Source organism: Mobula birostris, chromosome 24 (genome assembly GCF_030028105.1).
Source record: "Mobula birostris isolate sMobBir1 chromosome 24, sMobBir1.hap1, whole genome shotgun sequence".
Classification (NCBI taxonomy): Eukaryota; Metazoa; Chordata; class Chondrichthyes; order Myliobatiformes; family Myliobatidae; genus Mobula; species Mobula birostris.
The window spans coordinates 62,432,507-62,452,367 of NC_092393.1; the positions used below are offsets into that span (position 1 = coordinate 62,432,507).

The 19,861-nt window shown below is 43.3% G+C and overlaps 1 protein-coding gene and 1 long non-coding RNA gene across 5 annotated transcripts in view; one reads left to right on the forward strand and one right to left on the reverse strand.

Annotated features, from left to right (window-relative positions):
* LOC140187310 (uncharacterized) overlaps window positions 1–6,496 on the forward strand; it is a 110,267-nt gene extending 103,771 nt beyond the window's left edge. For both annotated transcript variants that reach the window (XR_011883058.1, XR_011883059.1), the window contains one exon: window positions 6,424–6,496. This is a non-coding gene — a long non-coding RNA (uncharacterized lncRNA). The remainder of the gene's footprint in view (window positions 1–6,423) is intronic.
* abcc3 (ATP-binding cassette, sub-family C (CFTR/MRP), member 3) overlaps window positions 1–7,006 on the reverse strand; it is a 193,077-nt gene extending 186,071 nt beyond the window's left edge. For all 3 annotated transcript variants that reach the window (XM_072242475.1, XM_072242476.1, XM_072242473.1), the window contains exon 1: window positions 6,827–7,006. In XM_072242475.1, coding sequence (XP_072098576.1) covers window positions 6,827–6,874 — 48 coding nt within the window. In that variant the 5' untranslated portion in view covers window positions 6,875–7,006. The remainder of the gene's footprint in view (window positions 1–6,826) is intronic.
* Between the last annotated feature and the right edge of the window lie 12,855 nt (window positions 7,007–19,861).

The window sequence follows — 19,861 nt, forward strand, 5'->3', positions numbered from 1 at the left end:
GCACTGCTGGGAGACTGTACCATTAATTGTGGGACACGCAGCTCAGGGCATTGAACTGTATATGTTTTCTTTTGCATGAATATGTTTCTTTGCTCACCATTTTGAATGTGCTATTTTGTTTGTTTTGCACCTTGGCCCCAGAGGAACACGGTTTAGTTTATGAAGGCACGTAGTTCTCTTTTATTGTCATTTAGTAATGCATGCATTAAGAAATGATACATTATTTCCTCCGGTGTGATATCACAAAACACAGGACAGACCAAGACTGAAAAAACTGACAAAACCACATAATTATAACATATAGTTACCAACAGTGCAACAATACCATAACTTAATGAAGAAGTCCATGAGCACAGTAAAGTTCAAACTTTCTCAAATGTCCCACATCTCATGCAGATGGGAGAAGGAAGAAAAACTCTCCCTGCCATGCCAACCACAATCCGACCCTTGAGTCATCCGAAAACTTCGAGCTCTGATCAGCTCTCCGACACCGAGTACTGAATGCAATCTCTGTCTGAGTGATTCGACCTCCTTCTCGGTCGACAAGAGCAGGCAAGGCCGGGGACTTTGAGGCCTACCTTCCAAAAGATTCCCAACCACACAGTAATGACAGCAGCGAACGGGCGTTTCAGAAATTTCTCCAGATGTTCCTCTGTGCTTTCACGTCCATTCTCCATCAAATCAGAATTGTCCATGGCTCCTATTTAACAGATACGATATCATTTTTCACCGAAGGGCTGCGCACACATAGGCACGCCGCCATCTTCTCCTCCCGTTTTCTGTATCTATTATGGTTGAATGATATTTAAACTTGATTTGATTTGAAGTGGCAGATGGAATTCAATCAGGAAAAGTGTGAAATAATTCTCTTTAGAAGATCAAACTTGAAGACAGAGTACAGCCATAATGGCAGGATTCTTAACAGGGTGGAAGAACAGAGGGACCTTGGAGTCAATGTCCTCTGATCCCTCAAAGTTACTGTGCAAGTTGATCGGGTTGTTAAGAAGGCACATGGTGAACACAGCAGGCCAGGCAGCATCTCTAGGAAGCAGTACAGTTGATTTATATACACACATTCTTTCTCTCACTCTCCATTTTCTCCCTCTGTCCCATCCTCTGGGCTTTTCCCCCCCTCCCCTTTTTCTTTCTCCCTGGGCCTCCTGTCCCATGATCCTCTCATATCCCTTTTGCCAATCACCTGTCCAGCTCTTGGCTCCATCCCTCCCCTCCTGTCTTCTCCTATCATTTTGGATCTCCCCCCCCCCCTCAAATCTCTTACTAACTCTTCCTTCAGTTAGTCCTGACGAAGGGTCTCGGCCTGAAACATCGACTGTACCTCTTCCTAGAGATGCTGCCTGGCCTGCTGCGTTCACCAGCAACTTTGACGTGTGTTGCTTGAATTTCCAGCATCTGCAGAATTCCTGTTGTTTAAGAAGGCACATAGTGTGTTGGCCTTCAATAGTTTGGGGATTGAGCTCAAGAGCCATGAGGTAATGTTGCTTTGGTTAGACCACATTTGGAGTATTACATTCAGATCTGGTTGCTTCATTACAAGAAGGATGCGGAAACTTTAGAGAGGGTGAAGTGGAGATTTACCAGGATGCTATCTGAAGTAGAGGACATATCTTGACGATAGGATAAGTGAGCTAAGGCCTTTGCCTTTGGGGTGATGCAGGATGAGGGGTGAATTGATAACCATGTTCTATGTATGGATGTGATGAACCCAAATGGCCTCCGGTGCAGTGAATTCTGGTGACTGTGTAACAAGAAATCTTTTAGCACAAGGAACCTCACGCAAGTACGTAACCTTCAAATGTGATGGGTAAAATAAGTGGTAATAAAGCAAGTGACAAAAGACAACAGAAAGAACAGAGCACAGATCAGAAAATTAAATATAATCTGTTTGTTCGCAGCTCAAAGGAACAAATGGCGGAAACCTTGGGAGGTTATCCACAGAGCCCCAAACAGTCATGGTAATAGGCAGCACCGCAGAGGACAGCAAGTCAGATGTATAGCAATAATAACTACAACAGCAACTCACAAAAGCAAATCAAGCAGGCAGTGACAGTGTGGAACAAACAAGGAATGGTTTCTGAGATCAATATTTTGAGGAAAGTCAAGGAAACAGATGGCTTTAGATCTAATAATGTGCTATGAGCAATGGTTAATAAATAATCCTGTAGTTAAGTGATCATAATATGATCAGAAGTGATTTCATTTAGTCTGAAATCCTTAAATTGAACCTAAGTGACATACAAAAACATGAACTGCAAGTTGGCCCTTGTAGATTGGGAAGCTATATTTCAAAGATAAGTCAGGAAACAGGCAGTGACTAACATTTTAAGATTTTATAAACAAATTACAAGTTATTTTAGATACAAAATGCTAAAAGGACAAACATTCTAGAATACAACTGTATATTTTAGGAACAGGCCTTTCAGCTCACAATTATAATCCCTTCTGCCTGCCTGTACATAATCCATATACCCCTATTCCTAGCACATTCCTTCTGTACTGATCAATTTGTCCCTATTCCTAGCACATTCCTCCTGTACTGATCCATAACACCCCTCCCCCCCCACTCCCATTCCTGGCACTTTCCTCCTGTACTGATCAATATGTCCCCAATCCCGCACATTCTTCCTGTAAAGAATTAAAAGACTTCAAGCATTTTATTATTGGAAATAATGTTTTATTATGAATAAAGTTTATTTGACTAAAAGAACAAGTGCATGAATTGGCAAAATTTCAGTGTTCATAGGAAAGAAACATTGATAAAGGAAAATAAGAGTAATCTCACAAGAAATATAAACAGACAATTAAAGCTAATTTATTAGGGAGAGAAATGAAAGATTAGCAGCAGAAAATAGGGATTCCCTGCAGAGTGAGAGAGCAGAAATTATACTGTATTGAGAAATAAGGGAAAAGCAAATATTTTCTACCACAGTAACCCACAAAATGTAGCGGAGGACGATTACACGATACAGGTTAGACAACACCTGGAATTTTGCATGCAGTTCTGGTTGCTACATAGCCGGAAGGAGGAGGTTTTTCTGGAGAAAGGACAGAGAAGGTTCACCAGCATCTTGCCTGGGACTGGAGGATTTGTGTTATGGAGTAAGAAAAGAAAGGCTAGACTTGGTCTCCCTGGAGCGAACGGGGGAATCTGACAGATAAAGGCTTACTACTTGAAATAAATTGATAGGGAAGATAGCCAAAATCTCTTCTTTTCCATGGTAAGGGTACCAAGAACAAGAGGACACAGTTTTAAGGCGAGAGGTTGGAAATTTAAAGGTATTTTAGGAGCTTTTTTTAAAAAAAATACAGAGCAGTTGACAGCTGGAATGCATTGCCAGAGATGCTGGTGGTGGAATCAGATACATTTGAGAGGCATTTTGACAGGTTCAAGGTGGCATACATAGAAAGATTCAGTGCCAATGCAAGGAAGTGGGATTACTGAAGATGGGCTAAAAGGTTGGCACAGATGCAATGGGTCAAAGTCTCTATGTTGTACAATGTCCTATGACAAAAGATCGAACAATGAGGAGCTGAATGAAAATAGCATTAGAAAGTACTAACCAATGAAGTCAATTAATCTACAAAATCTGATCGTCGACATCCCAAGATTTTGAAAGTGGTGATTATGGGTTCAGACAGGCTAGGTAAATGGGCAAAGGAATAGTATCCATAGTAATAACATGGACTTAGGGGCAGAATTAGGTCATTCAGCCCATCGAGTCTACTCCTATGTTGAAGTCACCCACTTGGAATGAGAAGCAAAGCAAAATAATTTTAAACAGCAGGAGTCTGAAAGATAAACACAAGAGATTTCGCAGGTGTTAGAAATCCGGAGTAACATACACAAAATACTGGAACTCGGGTCAGGCAGCATCTATGGAGAGGAATGAAGAACCGATGGTTTGGCTGAGACACTTCGTCAGGACCAAAAGATATTGGTGTTCAAAGTGACCTGGGTGTCCTAATGCACAAATAATACACCTTACATGAAACTTAAAGCAGCAAACAGAACATCAATCATTTTTGCACAAAGAACTCAGCATAAAAGTAGATGCATTTTTGCAACCATTATTCAGGGCCTTGCTGAGACTGCACTTGGAAATATGTATGAGAGTCTGGTTGCCCTCTATACTACTATAAAAAGGCAACAGAAATAATTTTGGAAACTATACACTGGTGAATCTCACGTTAGTGGTAGGGAAGTTACTGGAGAGGATTCTCAGTGATAGGATTTATGAGCATTTGGAAAACCATGGTCTAAATAGAGATAGTCAGCATGGCTTTGGGCAGAGTAAGACGTATCTTACTAATTTGATTGAGTTTTTCAAGGAGATGATGAAGGTAGAACTGTGGATGCTGTCTACATGGATCAAGGCGAGGTTCCTCATGGGAGGCTTATCCAGAAGATTAAGATGCAAGGGATCAATGGCGAATTGACCATTTAGATTCAGAAATGGCTTGCCTATGGAAGACAGACAGTACTGGTGGATGGGGCTTATTCTGGCTGGGGGTCTGTGACAGGACCCATACTAGGACTTCTGCTGTGTGATATATACAAATGACCTAGTTAGTAAGATTGCAAATAAGACAAAGATTGACAGCGGTGAGGATAGCATAGAAGAGCAGCAAAGGATATTGCAGATATGGGCAGAGAAATAGCAGATGGAGTTTAACCCAGCCAGGTGTGAGTGGTGCACTTTAGGAGATCAGTTGTAAAGAGACAGTACACTGTTAATGGTAAGACCTACCACAGTGCTAATGTACAAGGGAAACTCTGGGTACAAGTCCATAGCTCCTTGAAAGTGACTGCACAGATTGACAGGCTGGTGAGGAGATAAGTCACGCTTGCCTTTACTAGTTGAGGAATTGCACTTCAGATTAAGGAAGTTATGCTGCTGTTTTATAAAATTCTAGTTAGGCCGCATTTGGAGTATTGCATCCAGGTCTGTTTGCCCCATTATAAAAAGGATGTTGAGGGTTTAGAGAGGGGCCAGAAAAGGTTTATCAGGATGCTGCCTCGATTAGAGAGTATATGCTATAATGAGAGATCGGACAAATTTGTGTTGTTTTCTTTGGAACGGCAGAGGCCACGGGGAAATCTAAAAGAGGTTTACAAGATTATGTGAGACATATATAGAGTGGACACAGAGTATCTGTTTCTCAGGGTTGAAATGCCTAATACCAGAGGGCATGCATTTGAGGTGAAAGGGTTAAGTTTAAAGATGTGAGGAGCAAGTTTTTTTTACATAGAGAGTGATGTGTGCCTGGAATGCATGGCTCGGGGTGGTGGTGGAGGCAAATACCATAGGGACATTCAAAAGGCTCTAAGATAAGTACACTAATGTGCAGGACAGGGATACTGTGTAGGCAGAAGGATGACTTTAGTTGGGTATTTGATTACTAATTTAATTAGTTTTGTACAACATTATGGGCCGAAGGGCCTGGGTGCTGCACGGTTCTATGTTCTACTCACAACAGAGACGGATTCACCAGGTTGATTAGAGTGGAGATTATTTTGAGGTAATCGCGACTTTATTTACATGTGCGCAAGTACATTCATGCACGATGCAAGGAAAAACTTACTTGCCGCGGGATCACAGGCAAGCATTCAGAAAGTTAACCATCTGTACACAAGTTTCGCAAGAAAGAGCACCGTTAAAACAAAAAGTTCCATTTAAGTGCAAAGTCGTCAAAGACAGCGGCTATATTTCATTAGGAGTTAAGGAGATTTGGTCTGTCACCAAAGACCCGCGCAAATTTCTACAGATGTACAGTACGGTGGAGAGCATTCTATCTGGTTGCATAACAATCTGGTATGGAGGGGCCGCTGAACAGGATCGGAAAAACCACCCAGCTCCATCATGGGCACTAGGCACCCCAGCATGCAGGACTTCTTCAAAAGGGAATGCCTCAGGATGGCAGTATCCATCATTAGGGATCCGCACCACCCAGGACATGCCCTCTTCGCATTGCTACCATCAAGGAGGAGGTACAGGAGCCTGAAGACACACACTCAACGATCCAAGAACAGCTTCTTCCCCTCTGTCATCAAATTTCTGAATGGACAATGCATCCATTAACACTTACTCAGTATTTACCCCTCGCTTTTTGCATAACTTGTTTAATTCTATATATATATTTCTTATTGCAATTTATAGTTTAATTTATTATGTATTGCACTACTACAGCAGCAAATCAACGAATTTCACATTTGCCAGTGATATTAAATCTCATTCTGAAGTAGTCATAGTGCTGCTAAAGTGTAATTAAAAATAACTATTTTATCGATCCGGAGTGGGAAATTATTTTAAATGATTTAAATTATTACGATTTTTACCTGTTCGTTCAAGAATAAGCTCATGTGCTTAAGAGTCAGAGATAATTAAAGGTACAAAATACCGACAGGGTTCGAAAGGATGCAAAGACGATGAGGTTTCGCCTCACTACCAGGGTTCATGGCCTCAAGCCAGAGCAGGCATTCAGGACAGAGGGGTGAAGAAACTTCTTCATTTACAGAGTGGAAGATCCTTGAGGCTGCAGAGGTCCGATAACTGGGCATGCAGGTTTTTGATAAGGTAGGCAAGTGCATGGACTCTGTGTAGGAGAATGGCGCTGAGGTAAAAGTGCAGACTGGACATTGAGGGGTACATCAGGCAACAGGGGCCGAACGGCTTACTCGGAGTCCTGTTTCCTAATGATCATGAAATATTTCTAATATTCTTATTGTAGAGCGCTTCAGAAATAAATCAGGTTACTTCCGCCCTGCTCCCCTCTCCCCTCTCCCCTCTCCCCTCTCCCCTCTACTTACCCATAAGCGGTTCCCGGGCTCGGGCAGCCCGCTGCACACCCGCTCCATGCTCCAATCTCCGCTCTCCGGTCACACACCAGGCAGCGCCTACAAATCACAAATTTCCTCTACAGAGCGGCACTGAGCCCGAGCCCAAGCCCAACCCCAGCCCCAGCCCCAAGCGGCTTCCTTCGAGTCGGCTTCCAGTTCCAGCAGGTCCGCCCTCTCCACGGGCCCCGCCCCGCCACCTAGCAACAGGACCCGCCCAGCGGATCGCTCGGTTCCCAGAACAGGAACCGCCCTCTGCACAGGCTCCTCCCCCTAGCAACAGGACCCGCCCAGCGGATCGCCCGGTTCCAGAAGACTGGGCCCGCCTTTCCACAGGCTCCGCCCCCTAGCAACAGGCCCCGCCCTCTCCACAGCTTCCATCGCACAGCCCCCTCCCATTATGCCCCCTCAGAGTGCACTTGTTTATTGCTTCCAATAGTAGTGCTGCTCTCCGCCCCACTTTACCTCGCTCTCTTTCATTTCCAACAAAAGACCCTGGGACCTTAAGCATTCGTTCCTGTCCCTCTCGCAACCCGCAATCCTTAATGGCCAGAACATCATAGTTCCATGCACTCATCCATGTTCTGTTCACCACTTTTACTCGTAATACTGCTAGTATTAAAGTACACACACTTCAATCTATCCGATGTATCTATTACTTTTTTTTTACTGGACCTGACCTCTACCTTTCTCTCCATCCCTTCACTTTCTGATCTGGTGCTGTGGTTCCCATCCACCTGCCAAACTAGTTTCAACCCTCCTGAGTATGGAACAAGTTGCCAGAGGAAGTGGCAGAAGTGGGACAGTTACAATGTTTGAGAAAGATTTGGACAGATACACGGATTGGAAAGTTTCAGAGGGATACGGATCAGCTGCCCAGAACAATCCTCATTGATTTGATTTGACACATTTCACTGGATGTTTTGATGTATATGTAACTAATAAACATAATCTTTTTAAACACAGGCAAATGGGACTAGGTTGGTCAGCATGAAATAGCATGGGTGAAGGGCCTATCTCCACACTGCATAAGTCTATGACTCCATGAGATGGGCATGTTATCTGACATTCACACTTACTAGAAAGGAAAAACCAAAGACAGGTCTCAAACACAAAGAGGAAGGGAGAGTGTGCAACCATTGAAAGGAAAGGGGAGGAGCAAAAGTGTGACCAGAAACACTGCACACTTTTCAGGAATTCTAGGCCTGGGCTCAGGGCCCGAAGGTGATCCCATCACTGAGAAACCCGCAATGTCAATAACAGAAAGATCTGATAAAGAGGAAATGGTAAGTATGCCTCAACACCACTCATGAAACAGAAGTGGAGTGGAGAAAGCAGAAGAACAATTAGAGGAAGGAAGAACTTTGCTAAACAAGCTCATATTTTAGTGTGGCAATTTGAATCAGGTGTATATATAGATATAAAAGTATTCCTGAAACATTAAGTGTAGGTCTTCAGGCTCCTGTACCTCCTCAAAGATGGTAGTAATGAGAGGACATGTCCTTAATGATGGATGCCAACTTCTTGAGACATCGCCTTTTGGAGCGACAGTGAGAGGCTGAAACATCATCCCAGTGTGGTCCTACCTGCCTGGATTAACTAGGCTAAAGGTAAGTATTTAGTCTCCACGAATGCTGAGTATCCACAGTTTCTTTTATTATGTTTGCCTCACAGGGAACACAAGAAAGTTCAAAGCAAAATTTATTATCAAAGTATGTCACGATATACAAGCTTGAGATCCATTTTCTTGCAGATACCCACAGGAAAACAAAGGAATACAACAGAATCCATGAAAAACTACAAACAACAAAGATTGACAAACATCCAATGTGTAACAGAGGAAGTTCAAGAAACCAATGTTCATGCCATCAGGTTGCAGGTTTTTTCCTCCAACCTGAGTGTGGCCTCATCACGACAGTAGAGGAGGCCAAGGACTGATATGTCAGAATAGGAATGGAAAGTCGAGTTGAAATGGATGGTCACCAGGAGACCCACTTTTTATGGCGGACTAAGTGTAGGTGCTCGGTGAAGCAGTCTCCCAATCTACGTTGGGTCCCATCACCACAAAGTACCAAAGTTTGAGTGTGGCTCCTAGTCAGGGTCTCCAACAGAACCCCATCCATTTGAAAAGGAAAAAGAGAGACATTAAAAGGTAAAAATTAAGCTGTTTCCCCTGATGAGCTCGAAAAAGTCACTGTCTAGCTTGGCCCATTTTGTATATAGGCACACATACGTTAGCAGTTACAAATACAGTCACATCAAAAATATAATATAGCCCAAGTCCCTGAGCATCATGTCCTGTAGATTGATGCTGCATAGATGTTTTCAGCAAGAACAAGCCCACAGCAGTCTGATCATCATGTGCTAGTGCAGTCACAAGTGAGCACAATCCAGCTGGTCTTCCACTGGGGGGGGGGGCAGCCTGCCACTGTGCCTCTCCTCTCTCCCACGCCGCCTCTGACATCTCCTCCCCTGGGCGACTGCAACAGGCAACTCCACAGCATGAGGGCCAAGTCTGCGCTACAACCTAGACCATGCACTCCCCTGCCACCGTCACACTCCAGTGCACCGGACTTGCAGTTTTCCACATTACCAATGTCCAACAGGGCCTTGTGATCAGGAGAAAAATGTCTCAGACAATTACTTGCTCCATTTATTAGACTACACACCATTTCCATACACCAACTCTGAAGCCTTCCTGTAGCAGGTGGCAACACGGTCCACATCAAGTCCAGCTCCTCCACTATACAGCAACTTGCAAGTGGTGTAGACTTGCTGTACTTGATGTTCCTGATAACCAGCAGTGTCTTGCAATCATGAAGAAAACATAAAGGAAAAATAATTACACCTTTGGTTGGACCTGCAATGGCCTCTGTGACCTTATGTGCTGCCATCTTACTGGAGAGCCTTAAGTATGTTCACTTTATCCCAGCAACTGGAAGGCCTGGTGGGGGGGGGGGGGACTGGGGAGGCGTTGGAAGGACTGGGAAAGCCTGGGGTGTCTAGGGAGGACCGGGGAAGCTTGGGGAGGATTAGGACGTCTTGGGGAGGACTAGGGAGGCTTGGGGAGGACCAGGGAGGCGTGGTGTAGCCCCGGTTAATTAAACTCAACGATGTAATGTTAGAAAGCTCCACCTGTGGAGAGATGAAGATGAAGCTTACCAATTATTTTTTAAAAAAGAGAACTTGGTGACAAAAAGCCATGTGAGAACGTGGTATGGCTAACGCAGGCAAGGACAAGCGAGAAAAACACAGCAATTAGAAACTAAAGATATAAACTGTTACAAGTGGAGTGGGTAGTGAGTATCTCTACCCTACTTACTTGAAAACTTCAGGGTGAAACCCCTGGAGAGACAGTAGGGATAAAAGATCTATTGAAGCTACGGCTATAATAAGCAGCAGCTGTAATGAGACAATATTGGCAGAGACAAGTGTCCAGGATCTCTACCATATAACTGGGAATTAGTTCTGTTAAATCATACCAAGGGATTTGGTGAGTTAAAACACCTTTACTGTTCCGAGTGTATAATTTGTGTATGAAATATGTTCAGTAGTGTCGTAAAGGAGAAGTGTTTGGAAATCACAATGTGAGTTATTCTGAAATAGAAAATAGAATATGTATAAAAACTTATGGATCGTTTTGAAGAGGTCAGGTTTTTTTTTGAAAGTTTGTGAATCAACTTTCTGTGGATAGTCAATTATTTCATCCAACGAACCAAGAAGCAAGATGGCAAGCCACCCAAGATCAAAGAGCCAGCACAGGAACGAAATATTTAATGACGTAGAGGATTTAATATGTTTGGATACAAGTTTATTTTCATCTGAAGGATCTGAATTTGCTTTTCTGCAAGAACTGGCTGTTTTTACAAAGACTTTTATAAGTTACTGAATGAGGTTTACCTTGTTTAAAAGTTGTTTAAATAGGAATTCAGTTAGTTTTCTAACTAACTAGGGATCAATAAAAAGGAAAGGTTAGTCTGTAAACCTTTAAGTAGGGAATAATACTAGATCTAATTAGTTAGAGAAATTGGAGTAATAAAGGTTATTCTAATGAATCTCACTGATTCTAACTAAAAAGGAATTTGGATTTTGTTGATATCTGAGATTTGAAACTTAAACCGAATGTTGGAATTTTGAATTGTTCTTACTCATGTAAATATTTTGTATATATTGCTTTTTTTGATAAACAAAACTTACCTCTCTCACCTTATCTCCCTGCCTGCCCATGGCCTCCCTCTAGTGCTCCTCCCCGCTTTTTTTTCTTCCATGGCCTTCTGTCCTCTCCTGTTGGACTCTTCCTTCTCCAGCCCTGTATCTCTTTCACCAATCAACTTCCCAGCTCTTTACTTCACCTCTCCCCCTCCCAGTTTCACCTATCACCTTGTATTTCTTCCTCCCCTCCCCTCACCTTTTAACTCTACTCCTGCTGAAGGGTCTCAGCCCGAAACGTCGACTGTTCTTTTTTCCATGGATGTTGCCCGGTCTGTTGAGTTCCTCCGGCACTTTGTGTGTGTGTTGTCCAGAAGAGTGTTTTCTATCCAATGCCTCCCTTCAACACCTAGGGCTTCTGATGGCCTGCTAGCACCTAGTGTAGTACTATGCAATTTGATTTTCTCATGAAGAGTGCGGCAACCAGTCACACGAGACAAGACCAGCGCTACACAGGTGTTACATACTGATTAGTATACAAAACACCAAAAGAATCTTGATGCTCAAAACAGTGAAAAAACATGGAAGTCATAGAGGAAAAGGTATCACATCCTAAATACTGTTTTAGTCAGTGACCTAACAGAAGTAGAAAAGAAAATGAGGAAATACTAGACTTTCTTAAAGAACATGGTTTAGTAACCAGAGTGATTCCTCTAACTGACCCTGGTGCAGAATCTCCCAAGTCCTTGATAGTAGAGTACAATTTTGGCTCTGCCGTGCAAGATCTCCAGCCCTTGCTACAACAGGTAAGCGGTGACCAAAAGGTTTCCTACCGTGTAGTTATTTTAGCCAGTGTTTACACTCAAAAGTTGGAAAAGACAGCACTCAAGCTTACCTTGGTGTGTTGAAAACTTAGCGAATGCAGTGGGAAAGATTATGAGAGACGCTAATCTAGATCAGTGAAACCTTTAAAATAGACAACAGGGAAACATTCACTCTTGAAACTACTGACATAGAAACATAGAAAAACATACAGCACGATACAGGCACTTCGGCCCACAAAGCTGTGCTGAACATATCCCTACTTTAGAACTACCTAGGCTTTACCCATGGCCCTCTATTTTTCTAATCTCCATGTAGCCATCCAGGAGTCTCTTAAAAGACCCTATCGTTTTCGCCTCCACCAATGCTGCTGGCAGCCCATTCCACACACTCACCATTCTCTGTGTAAAAAACTTACCCCTGATATCTCATCTGTACCTGCTTCCTAGCACCTTAAAACTATGCCCTTTCGTGCTAGCCATTTCAGCCCTGGGGAAAAGCCTCTGACTGTCCACATGATCAATGCCTCTCATTATTTTGTACACCTCTATCAAGTCACCTCTCATCCTCCGTTGCTCCAAGCAGAAAAGGCCGAGTTCACTCAACTATTCTCATAAGGCATGCTCCCCAATCCAAGCAACATCCTTGTAAATCTCCTCTGCACCCTTTCTATGGTTTCCACATCCTTCCTATAGTGAGACGACCAGAATTGAGATCGCATTCCAAGTGGGGTCTGACCAGGGTCCTATATAGCTGCAACATTACCTCTCGGCTCCTAAACTCAATCCCACGATTGATAAAGGCCAATGCACCGTATGCCTTCTTAACCACAGAGTCAACCTGCATAGCAGCTTTGAGTGTCCTTTGGACTCAGACCCCAAGATTCCTCTGATCCTCCACACTGCCAAGAGTCTTACCATTAATACTATATTCTGCCATCATATTTGACCTACCAAAATGAACCACCTCACACTTATCTGGGTTGAACTCCATCTGCCACTTCTCAGCCCAGATTTGCATCCTATCAATGTCCCGTTGTAACTTCTGACAGCCCTGCACCCTATCCACAACACCTTAACCTTTATGTCATCAGCAAATTTACTAACCCATCCCTCCACATCCTCATCCAGGTCATTTATAAAAATCACAAAGAGTAGAGGTCCCAGAACAGATCCCTGAGGCATACCACTGGTCACTGGCCTCCATGCTGAATATGACCCGTCTACAACCACTCTTTGCCTTCTGTGGGCAAGCCAGTTCTGGATCCACAAAGCAATATCCCCTTGGATCCCATGCCTCCTTACTTTCTCAATAAGCCTTGCATGGGGTACCTTATCAAATGCCTTGCTAAAATCCATATACACTACATCTATGGCTCTATCTTCATCAATTTGCTTAGTCACATCCTCAAAAAATTCAATCAGGCTCATAAGGCACAACCTGCCTTTAACAAATCCATGCTGACTATTCCTAATCATATTATACCTCTCTAGATGTTCATAAATCCTGCCTCTCAGGATCTCCTCCATCAACTTACAACCACTGAAGTAAGATTCACTGGCCTATAATTTCCTGGGCTATCCCTACTCCCTTTCTTGAATAAGGGAACAACATCCACAATCTACTAATCCTCCGGAACCTCTCCCATCCCCAATGATGATGCAAAGATCATTGCCAGAGGCTCAGCAATCTCCTCCCTCACCTCCCACAGTAGCCTGAGGTCCATCTCGTCCGGTCCTGGAGATTTATCCAATTTGATGCTTTCCAAAAGCTCCAGCACATCCTCTTTCTTAATGTCTATACACTCAAGCTTTTCAGTCCACTGTAAGTCATCCCTATCATCACCAAGATCCTTTTCTTTAGTGAATACTGAAGCAAAGTATTCATTAAGTACCTCAGCTATCTCCTCCAGTTCCATACACACTTTTCCACTGTCACACTTGATTGGTCCTATTCTCTCACGTCTTATCCTCTTGCTCTTCATATACCTGTAGAATTCCATGGGATTTTCTTTAATCCTACTTGCCAAGGCCTTCTCATGGCCCCTTCTGGCTCTCCTAATTTCGTTCTTAAGCTCCTTCCTGCTAGCCTTATAACCCTCTAGATTCATATCATTACCTAGTTTTTTGAACCTTTCGTAAGCTCTTCTTTTCTTCTTGACGAGATTTACAACAGCCTTTGTGCACCACAGATCTTGTATCCTACCATCCTTTCCATATCTCATTGGAACGTAGCTACTCAGAACCCCACACAAATATCCCCTGAACATTTGCCACATTTCTTCTGTACGTTTCCCAGAGAACAACTGTTTCCAATTTATGCCTCCAAGTTCCTGCCTGATAGCCTCATAGTTCCCCTTACTCTAATTAAACGTTTCCCTAACTTGTCTGTTCCTATCCCTCTCCAATGCTATAGTAAAGGAGATAGAATTGTGATCACTATCTCCAAAATGCTCTCCTACTGAGAGACCTGACACCTGACCAGGTTCATTTCCCAATACCAGATCAAGTACAGCTTCTCCTCTTGTAGATGTATCTACATATTGTGATAAGAAATCTTCCTGAACACACCTAACCAACTCCACCCCATCTAAACCCCTCACTCTAGAGAGATGCCAGTCAATATTTGGGAAATTAAAATCTACCACCACAACAACCCTGTTATTATTACTCCTCTCCAGAACCTGTCTCCCTATCTGCTCCTCGATGTCCCTGTTAGTATTGGGTGGTCTATAAAAAACACTCAGTAGAGTTATTGACCCCTTCCTGTACCTAACTTCCACCCACAGAGACTCTGTAGACAACCCCTCCATCACTTCCTCCTTTAAGTAACAAGACCACAATTCTTCAATTCAGACCCTGCCTCCCATACTAACCAGCCGGAAACAGCTCTACCTACGATGCAGAACTCAGTCCCTGTAATACAAACCTATGGGGCTGCAGAAAGCCAGTGATCTTAACTCTCCAGATATCCAAAGAGTCATAGTCGAGCACATTGTGCACAGTATAATGACTTGGTGGCTTATGGCAATCCACCAGTATGGATTTGAACTTTTTCTGGTAGAACCGCTCGTCCACCTAATGAGGCAGATTATGAGACGGCGTGCTGGTGTCGAACTGCTCTTGCAAGATCCAAGTGTGACTGATCTTCATAGAACATGGAAAATATGTGAAAGTGATCTTCCACCAGCTTCTGACATCATCAAGTCAATAGGCCCTGGAACTTCACCCGCTATTACGTAGAACTCCCAGATTCAGCTTCTGCCATCATGGAAGACGGTGATGAATTATTCACCAAATTCACGAACACAGTACAGAACACGGGTGAAAAACCGTCTGCCTACCTACAGTGGTTACAAGTAGCACTGAAACTGATTGTAAAGCGAGGTGAAGTTGCCGAAACTGAGGCTAACAAGCATCTCTTAAAGCAATTTTGTAGGGGATGTTGGGACCACTCCCCAATGTTAGAGCTGCAACTAGAACAGAAAAAAACAAAACCTGCCAAGCTATTGGCATTTCTACGCACATAGCCAACTCTTGCTGCTCGGAACCCAATCCGGCATTAGGAGCAGAAAAGAGAAGACAGTTTGAAACGAGACGGAGTGAGTGGGTGTCACATCATGGTACTCCCAAGCCTCATTTTAAACCAGAAGCAGTTCCTTTTGCAGGACAAACAGGGACTGATGTTGGCAAAGCCTGTCCCAAAAGCTCCAAGATCTTGCTCGGTGAAACAAACTCTCAGAAAGAGCGGGAACGCACCTTGAAGTTTAATGAAAGTCATCTGGTGATCTCAGTTGATGCGGTTGAGGTTAGCACTGCCATTGTGCAAGTGGTATGTGAGAGTCGTCCTGTCCAACAGACAGAACCTGCCACAGATGTTCAATCCTCAACCATGTATTCAAGTGCTATACCTGAAATTACGCACAAGGAGATCAGTATGGGGGATTACCAGTCATTTCTCATCTCTTTGATGCTGAGGTTACAGACTCCCAGTTAGCAGATCCGAAGTCATCAGGCAGATGGGAACTGGAGAAAAATTATCCCCTTTAGTGAGAGACACAATCCCCAGACTACCCTACCTTCTCAGAAAATGGGATCGCCTAGAGCTAAAAGACAGAATTCTGTTCCCAAAAAGATTAACTGTAGATAAAACAACATACCAGCTTGCTTTACCTGAAAAGTTTCAGTCTGATGTGCTGAAGAGCCTTTATGATGACTTTGGTCACATGGGTATTGACCGTACCCTAGATTTAGTCAGAAGCCCATTCTATTGGCCCAAGATGGCTGCTGATGTGGAACACAAGATTAAAACATGCGGTTGATGCACAAGAAGAAAGACCTTGCCTGAGAAAGCTGCTCCGTTAGTGAATATTGTGACAACTCGACCCATGCAGCTGGTCTGCATGGTCTTTCTTACATTAGAACCCGATCAGAGTAACACAAAAGATGTGTTTGTAATAACTGATCATTTCTCTAAATATGCTTTGGCTATTCCTACACCTAATCAAAAATCGAAGACGGTAGCGAAGTGCCTATGGGAGCATTTCATCTTGTATTATGATTATCTCAAGTGCCCACAAAGCGATAGAGGGCCTCACTTTGAATCCCACTTGATCAAGGAATTGTGTAAGATAGCTGGAATTCAAGAAAGTCAGAACTATACCATATCATCCCAGAGGAAACCCTTCTGAGATGTTTAACCAGATCCTCTTAAATATGTTGGGAACCCCGGAGACAAAAGATAAAAGTCACTGGTGAGAAGTTGTGAAACCCCTTGTCCATCCTTATAATTGTACTATGAACGAGACGACTGGCTTTAGTCTGTATGAATTGATGATCGGACGACAACCCATAAAACTCAGATTGCTTTGTGGCGAAGCTTGCAGCTGATATGAAGATAAGTGGAGGGGTAGGTAGTGCTGAGGAAGCGATGCGATTGCAGCAGAAATTAGACAAATTGGAAGAACGGGCAAAAAAAGTGGCAGATGGAATACACTGTTGGGAAATGTATGATAATGCATTTTTGTAAAATCAACAATAGTGCGGTCTATTATCTAAATGGGGAGAAGGTTCAAACATCAGAGGTGCTGAGGGACTTCGGAGTCCTCGTGCAAGACTCCCAGAAGGTTAATTTACAGGTTGAGTCTGTGGTAAAGAAGGCAAATGCAATGTTGGCATTTATTTCAAGGGGAATAGAGTAGAACAACAAGGAGATAATGCTGAGGCTTTATAAGACACTAGTCAGGCTGCTCTCAGAGTATTGTCAAGAGTTTTGGGCCTCATCTCTCAGAAAGAATGTGTTGACATTGGAGAGGGTCCAGAGGAGGTTCATGAGGATGATTTTGGGAATGAAGGCGTTAACATATGAGGAGTGTTTGGCAGCTTTGGGCCTGTACCCACTGGAATTTAAAAGAATGTGTGGGGATCTCATTGAAACCTATAGAATGTTGAAAGGTTGTTTCCTATGGGTATCTAGAATTAAAGGGCACAGCCTCAGAATTGAGGGGTGACCTTTTAGGACAGAGATAAGGAGCAACTTGTTTAGCCAGACAGTTGTGAATCTGTGGAATACTCTGCCACAGACTGTGGTGAGTATATTCAAGCGGAAGTTGATACTTTCTTGATTGATCATGATATCAAAAAGTATGGTGAGAAGGCAGGTGTATGGGGTTGAGTGGGATCCAGGATCAGCCATAATGGAATGGCGGAGAGGACACATTATGTCACCGAGTTCGGATATGGCCCAAGCGCAGAGTGAGACGCTGAAGCAGGTCGATAGTTCACAGACTAAAAATGCGAACAGTTTTAAAGGGAAAAGAAAACAATAAACACTAGGCCAAACAGGGCCTTTAACTGAAACTCTCAAATGGAAAAGGAAACTTACACTGCAGCTGTAAAACAACTAAGAGTAAAACGAATACCACTAGTCTTCAGAGTCAGTTGACTTGACAGTCCAATTTCTCAGGCAAGGCAGTGAAGTGTTGCTGTGTCCAAGTCTCGACAAATACTATGACAGAATGAATGGAGTTAAATACTATCACAATGAAATAATAATTAGCTGACACGTGCATATTCACGAGCGCAATTGCCATATCTACTGTGCTGCCGAATCCGTGGTTGTGACAGGTACCTCTCTCTAAGCACAGCCCCTGAAGCACCACAGACCTGTGTCCGCTGGAAGTCCCAAATGAAGGACTTGTCCAAAATGTCCTTTAGTGATGCTGGTAGATAAGTTCATGGAGTGCACTGCCAATATTGGAGCCAAATAGAGACAGAAACAAGAGCTTTTACCGAGTTAGCTCAACCAAGTGACACCGTGAGATGGATTATTCTCAAAATGGGGACCCTCTGATTGGAGCTAATTGGGTATTTGCTTGAACAATAAAACTAACACAGAATCCCTGAGCCTATCAAAGTAAACTTAAACAGAAAGCACCAGGAAACCACATTACAAAGAGCGAGTCGCTTGAGAAAAACATAAGGAACTCTTAAAACATTAATAACTGTTGTTAAGCAACAATTAACCAATCCAGATGTCTTAAAAACCTCAGAGCCCAATGCTCTGTGATGCCCTGTACAGGCCTGAAGAAATTACTACAGGAACCCCCCCACCCCAATAGCTGGCACCTGATGGCTCAGGAAGACCTGAAAACACGAGATCCAGGAATGACTCAAGAGATCTGGGGAACTTGAGAGGGAGGCATGGGGAACCCAAGAGGCAGGGAGACTTGGGGATCCAGAGAGACTGAGACCTGGGAACCCCAACAGACTGAGATGAAGAAACCTCAGGTGGGGCCGAGAGGGAGGCTTGGGAGTCCTCAAGATGGAGAGGACATTGAAACCCCTAAACACATTAAATAATCCTTGGAAACAGTTGGAAAAAGAAAACCTTGGGAACATAGAGAAAAGTCCTTGGGAAACTTTGAATGAAACCTGAAACCTAGAGAAGTAACCTTTTCAAATCTTGCTCAGTGTTTTATCTTTCACATTTTTTTCCAGAGGCAGTTAGGATATTCTCTCAGTTTTACAGATCAAGTCAGCTTAGACAGGTTTCTTTCATAGCTAAGCTAACTGGTTCTCTGTAGATCTGTTTAATCTGCTACATGAAAGTTCAATTTTCCTAGTCTGTACCATGATTCTCAGCAAGAGGTTAAAATTACTCTTGATAGGGCTACGTTACTCGTGTATTTGCACACTCCAGCCAGGGATCAGCTTTTGGAGCAGGGCTCTTCCAAAATTTACACTATTGATTTGAATGATGATTTCTTGAATCAATTGATTAGCTTGCTTCAAGCGCTCATTTGTTATGCAGACCTGAGTCATGGGACCACAAAGCTGGGAATCTGGGTACTTGTGAGTTGAAAAGCTCGGAATGGATACTGGAGAAACTCAAGTTCGGTAGGTAGACTCGGGACTCTCGGAATGTAGAATTAGGACATGCACTGAGAATAAAAGGCACCCTCTCCTCAAGCCACCAATGTCAAAGCAATACACCACTGTTCAAACTTCACTGGGTCCATCACTTGGCAAGATCCTTCTGTCAGGCTGGAGACAGAAACAAGAGTTCATACATAGGAATTTCAATGGAACATTGTTGCCTCAATAAATCACTCTGACCAATAAATCTCATGGCCAAGGTCAGCTGCTCTCTCTCCGCTGCGTCCATCTTCGTGTGGCTTAGTCTTGCTGTCACCAAGTTCAGATACGGCCCAAGCGTGGAGTAAGAGACACTGAAGCAGCCTGATGATCACCGATTTTAATGTGAACAGTGTTAAAGGGAAACAATAAACAATAAACGGTAGGCCAAACAGGGCCGTTAACTGAAACTCTCAAATGGAAAACGAAGCCTACACTGCAGCTGAAAAGAACAACTAAGAATAAAACAAATACAGCCAGTGTTCAGAGTCAGTTGGCTCGACAGTCCAATTTCTCAGGCAAGGCGGAATGCAAGCAGGCAGCGAAGTGTTGCTGTGTCCAAGTCTCAACAAATACTATGACAGAATGAATGGAGTTAAATACTATCACAATGAAATAATAA